The 14463-nt window shown below is 45.7% G+C and overlaps 1 protein-coding gene across 1 annotated transcript in view; it reads right to left on the reverse strand.

The window, feature by feature from the left end:
* Positions 1 to 14463, reverse strand: part of LOC109911765 (cyclic AMP-responsive element-binding protein 3-like protein 3) — a 48166-nt gene that overhangs the window by 12218 nt on the left and 21485 nt on the right. Inside the window, exons 2-6 of the mRNA XM_048614211.1 lie at positions 14158 to 14304; positions 13174 to 13462; positions 6046 to 6164; positions 2417 to 2530; positions 762 to 868 (exon numbers count right to left, since the gene is read on the reverse strand). Of these exons, the coding sequence (XP_048470168.1) occupies positions 762 to 868; positions 2417 to 2530; positions 6046 to 6164; positions 13174 to 13462; positions 14158 to 14304 (776 nt within the window). The remainder of the gene's footprint in view (positions 1 to 761; positions 869 to 2416; positions 2531 to 6045; positions 6165 to 13173; positions 13463 to 14157; positions 14305 to 14463) is intronic.

Consider the following 14463-nt stretch of genomic DNA (forward strand, 5'->3'; position numbering starts at 1 on the left):
TTCCTGCTCCTCTGATGCTGCTTGGCCTGCTGTGTTCATCCAGCCCTGCACCTTGTTGTCTCGGATTCTCCAGCATCTGCAGTTCCTACTATCTCTGCTCCTCATCTCAGCTAGTTTATGACATAATGCTGTGAGCAGCTGCCAAATGAACTTGCCTGTTCATACCTTGATAAGTCCTGCACCCACTTTCGAAATGCAAAACATGAGATTGATGCAATGCCTTGCTGTTTCACCAGTGACAAAGCCAATAAATTAATATTCTAGCAGGATACCAAGTCAAAACCAAGAATTAATGTGCACCTCATACAGCTAAATAAAGTTGTACAATAAGGTAGTACAGTGGTTAGCACTGAGGCCCCACAGCACCAGGGACGTGGGTTTGATCCCACCCTCGGGTGTCTGTGTGGAGTTTTCACATTCTCCCTGTGTCTGCGTGGGTTTCCTCCAACTGCTCTGACTTCCTCTCATATTCCAAACATGTGTAGGTTGGGTGAATTGGTTATGTTAAAGTGCCCATAGTGTCCATGGGTGTGCAAGGTAGGTTTGTTAGTTACGGGAAATGCAGGGTTACGGGGGAGGTTGGGGTGGGATGCTCTCCAAAGGGTCAGTGTGGACTTGATTGGCTGAATGGCCTGCTTCCATGCTGTAGGGATTCTATGTAATATTCTATCCTATGTAAATCCAACCTATGGTGACAGGTGGGTTAACTGCACCCAGACCCCAGTTCCACTATCAAGCGTTGGAACAACATTGTCTCTCACCTGTTTTCCAAGCCATCTATGTATTCCTTTTTCTTCTTCCGGCTCTCTTGTGCTGACTGTTTATTCCGGATCTTTCTCCTTATCTTCTTTAAAATCCGTTCTTCTTGCTGAGAAAGGGAAAGAACCCAATTCATCCAAACTGCTTATGTACTGATTGAATTGTTATCATGAAACTAAAATGGGATGGGAGAGAGGAAGGGACAGACAGCTGGAGAGTGAAAAAGAGAGGGAATGTATGAGAGGTAGAAATAGAAAGAAAAGAATTGGGGCTAAGAGACAGAGGACTAAACTGTCATGGAGTCAGGGATAATAGCAGAAGAATAGGAATAGGCAATTCAGTCCTGCTCATCCATGATCATGGTTGATCTCATCTTGGCCTGAACTCCACTTTCTTGCTCACTCCTCATACCCTTTAACCCATTACTAATTAAAAATCTATCTCCTGCTCAAATTTATTCAGAGTCCTCACCCCACCGCACTCTGGGGGAGTGAATTCCACAGATTCATGGTGCATTGAGAGATGTAATTACACCTCATCTTTGTTTGAAATCTGCCACCCTTTATTCTAAAGCTGTGACCTCTCTGTGTCAATAAATGTGGAGCTGGGAAAGTGCTGCAGGTCAGACTGCATCTGAGGTGTTTGGCCGAAATCCTTCACCAGGACTGGAGAGGGGGAGGGGGAGGGGCACCCAGAAATAAACAGAGGGAAGGGGTTGGGGCTGGGAGGAGGGTAGGTGAGATAGAGATAGGTGGATGCAGGTAGGGGATTATTGCGGTTAGTCAGTGGGAAGGGTGGAGCAGATAGGTGAGTTAGAAGATGGACAGGATGGGGGAGGGGAGAGGCATGTCCTAACCCATATTACAATCAGAGAATCCCTACAGTGTGGAAGCAGGCCTTTTGACTGATCAAGTCCACACCGATCCTCCAAAGACCATCCCACCCAGATCCAGACCCCTACCCTAAACCCATAACACTGCATTTCCCATAGCTAACCCACCTAGTCTGCACATCCCTGGACATTATGGGCAATTTAGCATAGCCAATTGGCCTAACCTGCACATCTTTGAACTGTGGGAGAAAACCTGAGCACCCGAAGGAAACCCACACAGACACGGGGAGAATGTGCAAACTCTACACTGACAGTCGCCTGATGGTAGAATCAAACCCGGGTCTGTAGCGCTGTGAGGCAACAGTGCTAATCTCTGAGCCACTGTGCTGCCCACACTTGGCTCTTCCAAGCTCATTTACCCACTGTATAGAATCAATGAACCATGAAATGACAATAGGATGTGTTTAAAAACTTAATTCATTCATAACATTTCACTTTTTTTTGAATATCTCCTTGGGATACCCAGAATTGATTAGTACACTCCCAGGTGGGTTCTATCAAGAGCAATGCATAACTGTGAAATAATCTCGACACAGTGTATTCCAGTGCCCTTGAGATCTAGTTTCCAGAATATCAAGCTACATTCCCGCCTTGGTTCACACACTGCCTCCACTTGATACACACTTTCTCAGTTACCACCAGGTTGCTGTAGTTATTACCAGCCTGCTCTAGTTAATGCTCTGGTTGGTGCTGGTGTGCCTTGATTACTACCACCCCCTGCCCAGTTAGAACCGTGTAAGCAGCAACAAGTCAATGTCCATGTACTTTGGTGAGCGGCAGCTGCGATGGAAGCGTGACCCCTTCTTTCACCAACAACTTTTTCTCATCTTCGTTGAGCACCAGCTCCCGGGCTTGATGTGGCTGCAACTGCGGCTTGTGCTGAGATTGGAAAGAAAGGGAGGAAGTGAGAAACATGGGCAATGAGTAGCCAATGGCCTGAACTACTGCAGCAACATATAAAAGGAGAGCTGACGTTTCGGGCCTGGACCCTTCTTCAGAAATGGTCTAGACCCGAAACGTCAGCTTTCCTGCTCCTCTGATGCTGCTTGGCCTGCTGTGTTCATCCAGCTCTACACCTTGTTATATCAGGTCCTCCAGCATCGGCAGTTCCTACTACCTCTATAAAAGGAGAGATTTGCATTTATATAGCATAAAGCTCTCTGAGGTTAAGCAGGTTAAGTCAACGCAGATGCATCTGATATTTGCTCGTTGTTATAATGTAATTACTGCAGCACTCAATCTATGCACAACAAATCTCTCACAATAATAATGTGATAATGACCAGATCATCTGATTTCATTGATGGAGGGTGAAGGATAAATAATGGCCCAGAAAACAAGGCAGAACCCCGGCTGCTCATCTTCAAATAGGACTTTTAACACTGAAAGGGCCTCAGTTCATTATCTTATCTGAAAGATAGCACCTACACATGTACTCACCAATGTACAAATTAAGAGCAGGAGTGGGCCATTCAGCCCCTCGAGCCTGTTGGATTAGTCTGAAGATAACAGGGAAATGACAAGAGGCTTTACAATGGGCTGTTATGTGAATGGAATTATGCTGAGTTATTCAGGCCCACTAAGAGCTCCAACTGCAGGAAATCAGTAACTGCTGTCTCTACCAAATAAGGGTGAAACATTCAGGATTAGTCACATGCAGGGATACTTCTAAATCAGGCAAAATGGCAAGATGGCAGCAGGAGAACTCGTTCCATTCAGAGCTCCACTCTGCTCGCCAGTTCACTTTCTCTTTCTTTCTTTGTCCTGTCTTTTTTTTCCCCTCCCTTCTTCTCTCTCCCTCTGCAGTAATTCTATCCCCCCCAACCCCCTTTTAACTACCTACCCAAGGAGTAGGGAAGAGGCCGGGTCGTGACGGGTAACCACGTGGAAGGAGCTGAACACGTGGGTTGTGTCATGCAGCAACAGCAGATCGAGCGTGGGCCAGAGCGACGGCGGCAGATCAAGAGTGGGCCGGCGAGAGCGGGCCAGTGAGGCAGCCTGGAGCGGAATGCTGTCAGTGGCATGGCGAGGGCTGGAAAGCCCGGAACGGGACTGTGGCCGAGGAATGGAGAGCGCTGGAAAGCCTGGAGCGGGACTGCGGCAGTGGAAAGCAAAGTTGGACTCTCTTAATTTATCTTTTTTTCTTATCTTATTCTAAGTTAATGTGAATGGCGCCATGTTTATGTATGGTGGAGGTACACACTTTTCACTGTATTTTCTTATATTGAATACATGTGACAGTAAATGATAAATGATTCAAATACACTTAGCGCAGAGACCTGTGCTTAAAGTAGCCCAGAAAATCCTTGATTTTCAGCAGGACTTTGAAGAATCACTCTGCAGGAGGCAGCCTACATCAGGAGGTGTGGTGAAGACATCGAGAAGAGTTTTAGCCTGGCCAGCTGCCAACTCTCCCAGGTAATAACGTTTGGTGTTAGTTACAGAACCCAGGGCAGCGAAAGACAGTGATTGAGATATCTCTAGTAGTTAAAAGCGTGTGTTATACCTTTAACTACTTAATAAATTAACTCAGTTTTATAGAGCACTAAATGTCTTCGCTATATCTTCATCTATGTATATACTGTTGTCTTTCAGAGATGGACAACAAGTCTGCTCTATCTTCCAATAAGATCAACACTGATCTGATTACTCCCTATTCCCGTCCGTCCTCCTGGTACCCTTTCGCCCCCTTGCTAATCAACAATCGATCTATTTCTGCTCTATTAATACCGAAAGACTCTGCTTCCACTGCCTGTTGCAGTAGACAGCTCCAAAAATCTCATGACCTGTCAGGACAAAATTGCCTCGTCTGCTTGAAATGGGCAACCCTTTCCTTTTCATCAGTGACCCCTTGTTCTAGATTCTCCCAAAAAAAGAACCATCCTTTGCACATCCACCCAGTCAAGTCCTCCAGGATCTTATTTACTTCAATTGATTTGCTTCTCACAACTCCAGGGAACACAAGGTTGTGCAACTTTTCCTTATAAGACATCCCACCCATTCCAGGCATTAGCCTACTTAACCTTTTATCAACTGCTTCTAATATTCTTCCTCAAAGGAAACCAGGACTGTGCACAGTACTCCAGATGTGGTCTCACAAGTGCCCTGTGAAACTGAAGTTTGACATACATGGAGTCATAGAGTTCTACAACACGGTAACAGACCCCTCGGTCCAACCCATCCATGCCAACCAGATATCCTGAATTAATCTAGTCCTATTTGCCAGCATTTGACCCATATCCCTCCAAACCCCTCTTATTCACGTACCCATCCAGATGTCTTTTAAATACTGTAATTGTAACTGCCTCCACCACTTCCTCTGGCAGCTCATTCCTTACACGCACCACCCTCTGCATGAAAAGCTGCCCCTTAGGTCCCTTATAAATCTTTCCCTTCTCACTTTAAATCTATGCCCTCTAGTTTTGGACTCCCCTACCACGGGGAAAGAACTTTGGCTCTTTACCCTATCCACGCCCCTCATAATTTTACAAACTTCTATAAGGTCACCCCTCAGCCTCTAACACTCCAGCGAAAATAGTCACAGCCTATTCAGCCTCTCCCTATAGCTCAAACCCAACCTCCAAACCCAGCAACATCCTTGTAAATCTTTTCTGAACCCTTTCAAGTTTAACAACATCTTTCCTATAGCAGGAAGACCAGAATTGAATGTATACATTTATGTCTAGTCTACAAAATTTCAAGTTTGAGTTTCTCTCCCTACATCAAAATTTCACCTCTGTTTAAATATGAGCATTTATTAACAGTTCCAAAGTAATAAGTATTTTAAAATGTATCAGTTAAATGTCTAGATAGATTCAAAGTGAACAAGTCTGCAGTAAACAACTGTGTGGAGTTGAAGAAACACAGGAGGCCAGGCAGCATCAGAGGAGCAGGAAAATCGACATTTCGGGTCAGGACCCTTCTTCAGAATAAACGTTTTTTTCTGAAGAAGGGTCCCGACCTAAAATGTCAACTTTCCTGCTCCTCTGATGCTGCCTGGCCTGCTGTGTTCCTACAGCTCTACACTGTGCTGTCTCTGACTCTAGCATCTGCAGTTCTTGCTATCTCCAAGTCTGCAGTAAAGACTGTGAATTAGCACGGACTGTTATGACTATAGGTTACAGCCCAGATAGTGGCTTTTCAGCCCATCATGTCCTTACTGGCTCTGAGCTAAATCATTGCTAACTAATCCTACTGCCCACTCCCTTCTCAAAGCCATTCTCACTGACCACCTCTGTCTGTTACGTTGTTTCAACCAACAATGTTGTAAATGTGATTAATTTCTCACTCGACTCCACTTTAAATCTAAACAGAGCAGAAGTCAGTTGTAAGGAATGATATGATCCCAGGGTTGGAGGAATTCATTCAGAGCAACATGACCATGTAGAGCCTCACCATTTCATTTGTGTTTGAAAGCAGTAAATCCTTGACAGTGAGGGAGAGGACGTTGTTCGGAGTAGATTCTGATGGAATGTTCTGTCTCCCTTCCTCAAAAGGTTCTGAGTTCCAGTCATCTGGAAGATTAAATGTAAAAAAGAATCAGTTCGCATTTCTTGCAGAATTTCTAACAGTCAGGCTCAATCTGTGTACATCATTAAAATATAACAACAAATTGCCTTTCTATAGAAGCTTTAAGATGGCAAAAACATCTCAAGACACCACAGCAACGTTAAAGAACAAATTTAATACCATGTCTCATGTAGATACATTAGGACAGGTAACTGGACACTTGCTCATAAAATAGGTGTCAAGGAGGATCTTAAGGTGGTTTAGTGGTTAGCCTCACAGTGCCAGGGACCCAGATTAGATTCCAGCCTTGGGTGACTCTCTGTGTGGAGGTTGCATATTCTCCCTGTGCCTGCATGGGCTTCCTCCCACAGTCCAGAGATATGCCCATTAGATGGAGTAGCCATGGGAAATGTGGGGTCATGGGGATGTGGGCAGACGCTGGGTCTTGGTGGAATGCTCTTCAGTGGGATGCTCTTCAGCAGGTTGGTGCAGACTCGATAGGCTGAATGGCCTCGTTCTGACTGTAGTGATCCTGTGATTCTACGTTAAGTGGGGAAAGAGAGGTGGAGAGGGAAAGGACTTAAGGATGGAATTCCAGGGATAATTGCTAATGATGCACCAGAGGGAATGGAGAATGTGCAAGACAGAGACCTCAGAATATTTTAGCATTGAAGGAGTTTAAAGGGATCGGGAGGTGTGAAGCATTGGTGGCATGTGAACTGAAGGATGCAAATTTTAAACACAGGGTGATGATACACTGGGAGCCAATTTAGGTCAATGTCTATTGAGATGATGGGAGAGTGGCACTTGGTGCAAGTCAGCGTAAAAGCCACAGAGCTTTGAGTTTTACTCCACATGGGAGTTGGGAGGCTGAGGCAGAGACCATTAGATTGATCAAGATATAGGATGCAAAGCCAGAAGATGATGGAAATTAACAGCCCCTGTCCACAGAAAAGATACTTCAGGTAATTTCTGATGTGAAACAGTAATCAGTTCTAAATACAAAGACTAAGAACCTGACATGTTCTTGCAGTATGCGGTTTTCTTTTATTCCCTACCTGCACTCTCTTTCCCAGGTCACCAATTCATCACCAATATCTGCGGTGAAATATTCAGTGAAGTGTACATCTGCTGCCACCTAATGGCCTTCTCCAGGTAAGGTTGAATTACAGGACACTGGATAAATTATACTCATCTGTTTCAACTAACGTGAACGCTGTCCCCATGCTGTAGAGTCATAGAGTCATACAGCACAGAAACAGACCCTGCAGTCCAACTTGTCCATGCCGACCAACTTTCCCAAACTAAACTAGTCCCATTTGCCTGCATTTGGCCTATATCCCTTTAAACTTTTCCCATTCATATATCTGTCCAAAGGTCTTTTAAATGTTGTAACTGTACCTGCATCTACCACATCCTCTGGCAGTTCATACAATATACAAACTACCCTCTGTGTGAAAAAGTTGCCCCTCATTTTTGTCTTCTCACATTTTACATTTTACATTTTTCTCTTCTCACCTTAAAAATATGCCTTCTAGTTTTGAACTCCCCTTCCCTCGGAAAAAGACCTTTGCCATTCACCTTTTCTAAGCCCCTCATGATTTTATAAACCTCTATAAGGTCACCCTTCAGCCTCCTATGTTCCAGTGAAAAAAGTCCCAGCTTATCCAGCCTCCCCTTAGAACACTCCAGTCCCAGCAACATCCTGGTAAACCTTTACTGCAACCTCTCCAATTTAATAATATCCTTCCTGAAGCAGAGCAACCAAACTGTACACAGTACTTGTAAAGTGGCCTCACCAAAGTCCTGGACAATCGCAACATAATGTCCCAACTCCTACACTCAATGGAAGGTAAAGCACGCTAAATGCCTTCTTAATCACCCTGTCTACCTGTGACGCAACTCCCAATGGTCAGCAGGAAATTGAAGAACAAGTATGTTAGGAGATCACGTATAGCTGCAAGAATAATAGAATTGTAACAGTAGGGAATATTAACTTTCCTAAGATCGAATGGGACTGCCATAGTGTTCAGGGCTTGGATACCTAATTTCTCTAGAAATCCAGCATTCCCTGCATCTACCAGCCTTGCCCTTCACCCTAACAGGAACATTCATTATCTCATTTTTGAAGGCTTCCCACTTTCCAGTCATCCCTTTATCTGAAGCTATCTACCCCCAAACAATTTTTGAAAATTCCTGCTAAATACTGTCAAAATTGGCTCTCCTCCAATTTAGAACTCTGACTTTTAGATCAGGTCTATCCTTTTCCATCACTATTTTAAAACTAATAGAATTATGGTCACTGGCCCCAAAGTGTTTCCCCCACTGACACCTCAGTCACCTGTCCTGCCTTATTTCCCAAGAGTAGGTCAAGTTTTCCTCCTTCTCTAGTAGGTACATCCACATACTGAATCAGAAAATTTTCTTGTACACACTTAACAAATTCCTCTCCATCCAAGCCCTTAACATAAGCAGTCCCAGGCTATGTTTGGAAAGTTAAAATCCCCTACCATAACCACCCTTTATTCTCACAGTTAACTGAGATGTCCTTACAAATTTGCTTCTCAATTTCCCACTGACTACTGGTGGGTCTATAGTATGATCCCAATAAAGTGATCATCCCTTTCTTATTTCTCAGTTCCACCCAAATAACTTCACTGGAATATCCTCCCTAAGTACAGCTGTAATGTTATCCCTAATCAAAAATGCCACTCCCCCTCCTCTCTTGCCCCCTTTCTATCTTTCTTATAGCATCAATACCTTGGAACATTAAACTGTCAGTCCTATCCATCCCTGAGCCACATCTCTGTAATCGCTGCGATATCCCAGTCCTATGTTCGCAACCATGCCCTGAGTTCATCTGCCTTACCTGTCAGGTCTCTTGCATTGAAATATATCCAGTTTAATTTATTAGTCCTACCTCATTCTCTACTTTGCTTTGCTTGCCTTGACTTGCTCCTTTTCCCAACTGCACCAGCCTCAGACTGATGTCTTTTCTCACTATCTCTCTGAGTAACCCCACCCCCACTTACTGGTTTAAATCCTCCCAGGTGGCTCTAGCAAATTTCCCTGCCAGTATATTGGTCCTCTTCCATTTCAGGTGTAATTTATCCTTCTTATACAGGTCACTTCTAAACCAGAAGACATTCCAATGATCCAAAAATCTGAATCTTTCTCCCCTGCACTAGCTTATCAGCCATGCATTCCTATTCCTACTGTCACTAGCACGTGGCACCAGGAGGAATCCAGATATTACTACCCTCAAGGACCTACTTTTTATCCTCCTGCCTAATTTCCTACATTGTCTCCTCAGAACCTCGTCCTTCTCTCTTCCTATGAGGTTGGTTCCAATGTGTACAAAGACCTCCTTGCTCATCTCTCGCCTCTTTGAGAATATTCTACACCGTCTCCGAGACATCTTTAATCCTGGCACTAGGGTGGCAACGTACCATTCTAATGTCTCATTGTCGGCCACAGAAATGTCTGTCTTTGACTCTGACTAGAAAGTCTCCTGTCACAATTGATCACTTGGAACCTGATAAACCCCTTGTGACATTAGAGCCGGGTTCAGTACAAGAAATCTGGCTGGCAGTGATACATTCCCCCAAGAGTCCATCACTCCCTACATTTTCCAAAACAGCATTCTTGTTTGAGATTGGGGTAGCCACAGAAGACTCCTGCACTACCTTCCTCCCTCTCTTACCTTTCCTAGAGGTGACCCATCTACCCGACTGGATCTGTGGTCTTTCTATCTTCCTGAAACTGCCATCCATCACACCCTCGGCTCCTGTCAATTCCTCATGAGAGGCATAGATAAGGTAGACAGCCAACAGCTTTTCCCCATGGTAGGGGAGACTAAAACTAGAGGGCATAAGTTTAAGATGAGAGGGGAGCAATACAAAAGGGTCCAGAAGGGCAGGTTTTTCACATAGAGGGTGGTGAGTGTCTGGAATGAGCTGCCAGAGGTATGGTGGAAGTGAGTACCATTTCATCATTTAAGAAACATTTAGACAGGTACATGAATGGGATAGGTATGGAGGGATATGGACCAAATGCAGACAAATGGGACTAGTTTAATTATGAAAACTGGGTGGCATGGGCAGGTTGGGCCGAAGGGCCTGCTTCAATGCTGTAGACCTCTATGACTTTAAATTCCAAAGAAGTATGTACCTGAACCCTTGGGTCCCTCTGTTCTACAACACTCCCTAGGGCCCTACCATTAACTGTTTATGTCCTCTCCTGGTTTGTTTAACTAAAATGCAATACCTCGTATTTATCCAAAATAAACTCCATCTGCCACTCCTCAGCCTATTGACCCAATTGATCAGGATCTCTTTGTAATCTTAGATAACCTTCTTCACTGTCCACTATCCCACCAATTTTGATGTCATCCACAAACTTACTAACCATGCCCCCTAGATTCTCATACAAATCATCTACAGAAATGACAAACAACTGTGTGCAAGAGCAAGATCGGAGCTATTCCCTTCAATGCCTTCCACAAGCTCAGAACATTCCTGAGAAGGAATCACTTCTCTCTGAGGGGAGTGAATCTGTGGAATTCTTTACCACAGAGGGCTGTCGAGGCTGGGTCATTAGGTATTTTCAAGGCTGAGATTAAGAGAGTTTTAATCAGGAAGGGATCCAGGATTAATGGGAAATGGCAGGATAGTAGAGTTAACGATTATCAGATTAGACATGATCTCACTGAATGGTGGAGCAGACTTGATGGACTGAATGGCCTAATTTTGCTCCTGCAGTTTATGATCTTGAGGTGACTACAGCCGATAAAGTATTTTAGAACAGATGTTATTGCTGTAATGTAGGAAACAGAGAAGCAAATTGTGCACAGCAGGCTCCCACAAACAGTATTGAGATAATGAGTGAGGTCAGCAGAGGAATAAATATTTTTTGGAGAATATTTTCATGGAGGGTTGTTAGTCTGTGGAGTTCCCTTTCCCAGAAAACAGTGGAGACTGTCATTGTATTTATTTAAGGTTGTGTTGAAAGTAGACAGTCGGGATAACTGATACTTATACCGGCTGGCAAGTTATAACTAGTAGGGTTCCACAGGGTTCAGTCTTCTGGCAATCTATTTGCAATGTTTATTAATAACTTGGATGCAGGGATAGAAAGTACTGTAGCCAAACTTGCAGATGATACGAAAATAGGTGTGAAAGTAAGTTTCATTGAATAAATTAGAAATTTACAAATAGTTATGGATAGGTCAGGTGAATGGGTCTACGTTTGGCAGATAAAGTTTAACACAGATAAGTGTGAGGTTTTCCATTTTGGTCAGAGAGATAGGAAAGTGACTAATTCTCTAAAGACCCCGTCTATTACTGAACAGCGGCACAGTGGCTCAGTCGTAAGCACAGCTGCCTCAGAGCACCAGGGACTCAGGTTTGATTCCACCCTCGGGTGACATTCTGTGTGGAATTTGCACGTTCTCCCTGTGTCTGCATGGGTTTCCTCCCATAGTCCAAAGATGTGCAAGTTAGGGTGGATTGGCCATGCTAAATTGCCCCATAGTGTCCAGGGATGTGCAGGCTAGGTGGGTTAGCCATGGGGAAATGCAGGGTTACAGGGATAGGGTAAGGGGGTGGGTCAGGGTGGGAGACTCTTTGGAGACTCAGTGTGGACTCAATGGGCTGAATAGCCTGTAGGGTATTCTATGATTCTTCAATTAGGTCTCGAGGTCTTTTACATCCACTTGAGAGGGCAGACAAGGATTTGGTTTAGCATTTCATTCAAACAAGAGTGCTACTCTCCCTGGAGTGTAAGCCTGGGTTACTGGTCCCGTCTCAAGGAGGGAGGTCTGAAGATGTGACTGACTCAGGACCAGGCTTCTAGACCTGAGTCACAGATGTTACCTTCTGCCAGCTGTTGTTCCTGTGATCTACGCAGCAAAGCACATTTTGTTGAATAAGCCAGTCCCACAAGAGGGTTAAAGCCCCATCTTTGAGCTTTGGCCAGGCCTCCCCTTCTTCCTCCCAACAACTCCAGTGGCACATCACAATCAGGTTTGTTCCCTCTTGCCTTGGAAGGGGGCAAATCAGCCCTGGTACCCCCGCCCTGCCCCCACCAATTGTCACACAGTGACATATGCTGGGAGGTATGAATGTTGTGAACAGGAGATGATAGGGATCCAATTTTCCTGTGATGCCCACCAAAATCAAACAGCCTGTGGAAGAGATAGCAGGAACTGCAGATGCTGGAGAATCTGAGATAACAAGGTGTAGAGCTGGATGAACACAGCAGGCCAAGCAGCATCAGAGGAGCAGGAAGGCTGACGTTTCGGGCCTAGACCCTTCATGTGGAAGTCGGCTTTCTCAACTCAAGCTTGAGGGGCAACTCTTTGAATGGGGTGTTGGAGAACTCCCTGCATCTTAGAATCCCTACAGTGTGGGGGCAGGCCATCCTGGCCATCAAGTCCACACTGACCCTCCAAAAAATATCCCTCCTGGAACCATTCTCCCCTAACCTTATTCCCTGTAACCCTGCATTTTCCATGGCCAATCTACCTAACCTATACATCTTTGCACTGTGGGCGGAAACCCGCGCAGGAGACACAGAGAGAATGTGCAAACGCCAGACAGACGGTCGCTCGAGGGTGGAATCAAATCCGGGACCCTGGCACTGTGAGGCAGCAGTGCTAACCACTGAGCCACCATGCCACCCTTGAGAGAGGGGAGAAATTATAAAGGAGGGCAAAATCACTTTAAAAGAGTTTCAAAGTCACACAGAACAAGCTCCTCATTTATCTCAGTTACTCCTCTGTTTGAAACTGGTGGAAATGCAATGCTGAGCACACTGCATTCTGACAGGGATATGGACTGATCACAGGGAATCAGAAAACAAGTTGGAAAATTATGGAGACTGTGAACTGGGGAAATTCCTCTTCAAACTCCATCTATTCCCTCTAAATATCATCTCCCCCACCCCCAACAGCCCTCCCCAGCCCACAACCTGACGCCCCCATCCCCACAGAGGGGGGGATGTTCAGCCTCTTACCGAAACCAAGGGAAATCTCTGGCTCTGGCATGTCCAGCTCTGGGGGTCTCAGGCCAGCAGCCCAGCAACTGGATTCTAGCCCAGGCTGAAATGGCGGCTCAGCGTGGACAGCTTCGATGTTCTGGGGGCTGTTGGAAACGACACAGTGCTGGGGACTGTCCAGCTGATCCGAGAGGTGGTCTTCCGATATCCCGCTGTCACTGCCGGCTGAGGACCAGAGCGGGGAGGCAGGGACAGTTTCTGCCAGGATTGAAGACAGAAACTCCTCGTTGCTGCTGCCACCGTGGATCTGAGGGGCAATGAAGAAACACACAGTTAGTGACAGCCTTGGAGAATCCCAACAATACTGTTTCCACTGAAACAAGGGAGGGCGCAAAAGAGATTACAGAGCACTGCGGGTGTGTGAGAGCGACCCAGGGCTCTAAAACCCAGCTGGTGGGTCAGTGACACCCATGACACCCAGCACGGGGTGGCTCTGGGTCATAATGGTCACTGTGTGGCTCAGTTAGGGCTTCAATGGAGAGGGTGGATTGGACAACTTTGCCCTGTGTGGTATTGAGTTGGGGTAATAATACCCTGTACATGACGAATCTCCGAGTTACAATGGGATCAGGGTTATGATGCTCTGTGTGGGGGTGACTCTGGGTTCTGATTGGATCAGGGTTACGATGCTCCGTGTGGGGGTGACTCTGGGTTACAATGGGATCGGGGTTACGATGCTCCGTGTGGGAGTGACTCTGGGGTCTGATTGGATCAGGGTTACGATGCTCTGTGTGGGGGTGACTCTGGGTTCCAACTGGGTCAGGGTCATGATGCTCTGTGTGGGGGTGACTCTGGGTTCTGACTGGATCAGGGTCACGATGCTCTGTGGGGGTGACTCTGGGTTCCAACTGGATCAGGGTTACAATGCTCTGTGTGGTGGTGACTCTGGGTTACAATACTCTATGAGTGGCAGGGGTGTTTGGGGATTACGCTGCTCCTTACACTGGGCTGTGCCATTCCCCAGTTCTCCATGCTCCCCCTGCCATCTGTATGGAAGCCCTCATGGCGAAGAATCCCATCCTTTTGATCAAACAGTAGATCCAGGAGCTCCACACTGTCAAAGTCACGAGGCAGGCCCTCTGTTGGTATCTACAGGAGGAATAAATATACAATGTGTTACCTCATATCTAAGGGAATAGGACCAAATATCAGACAAGGGGGTGGGGGGGGTGGTGGGTGGTGCTTACCACAGACAGTCGATGAAACATTTGCAGAAAGCACATAAGATTTACAGGAGAATGTTGAAGA

This window comes from Rhincodon typus, chromosome 29 (assembly GCF_021869965.1).
Source record: "Rhincodon typus isolate 14 chromosome 29, sRhiTyp1.1, whole genome shotgun sequence".
NCBI classification, from domain to species: Eukaryota; Metazoa; Chordata; class Chondrichthyes; order Orectolobiformes; family Rhincodontidae; genus Rhincodon; species Rhincodon typus.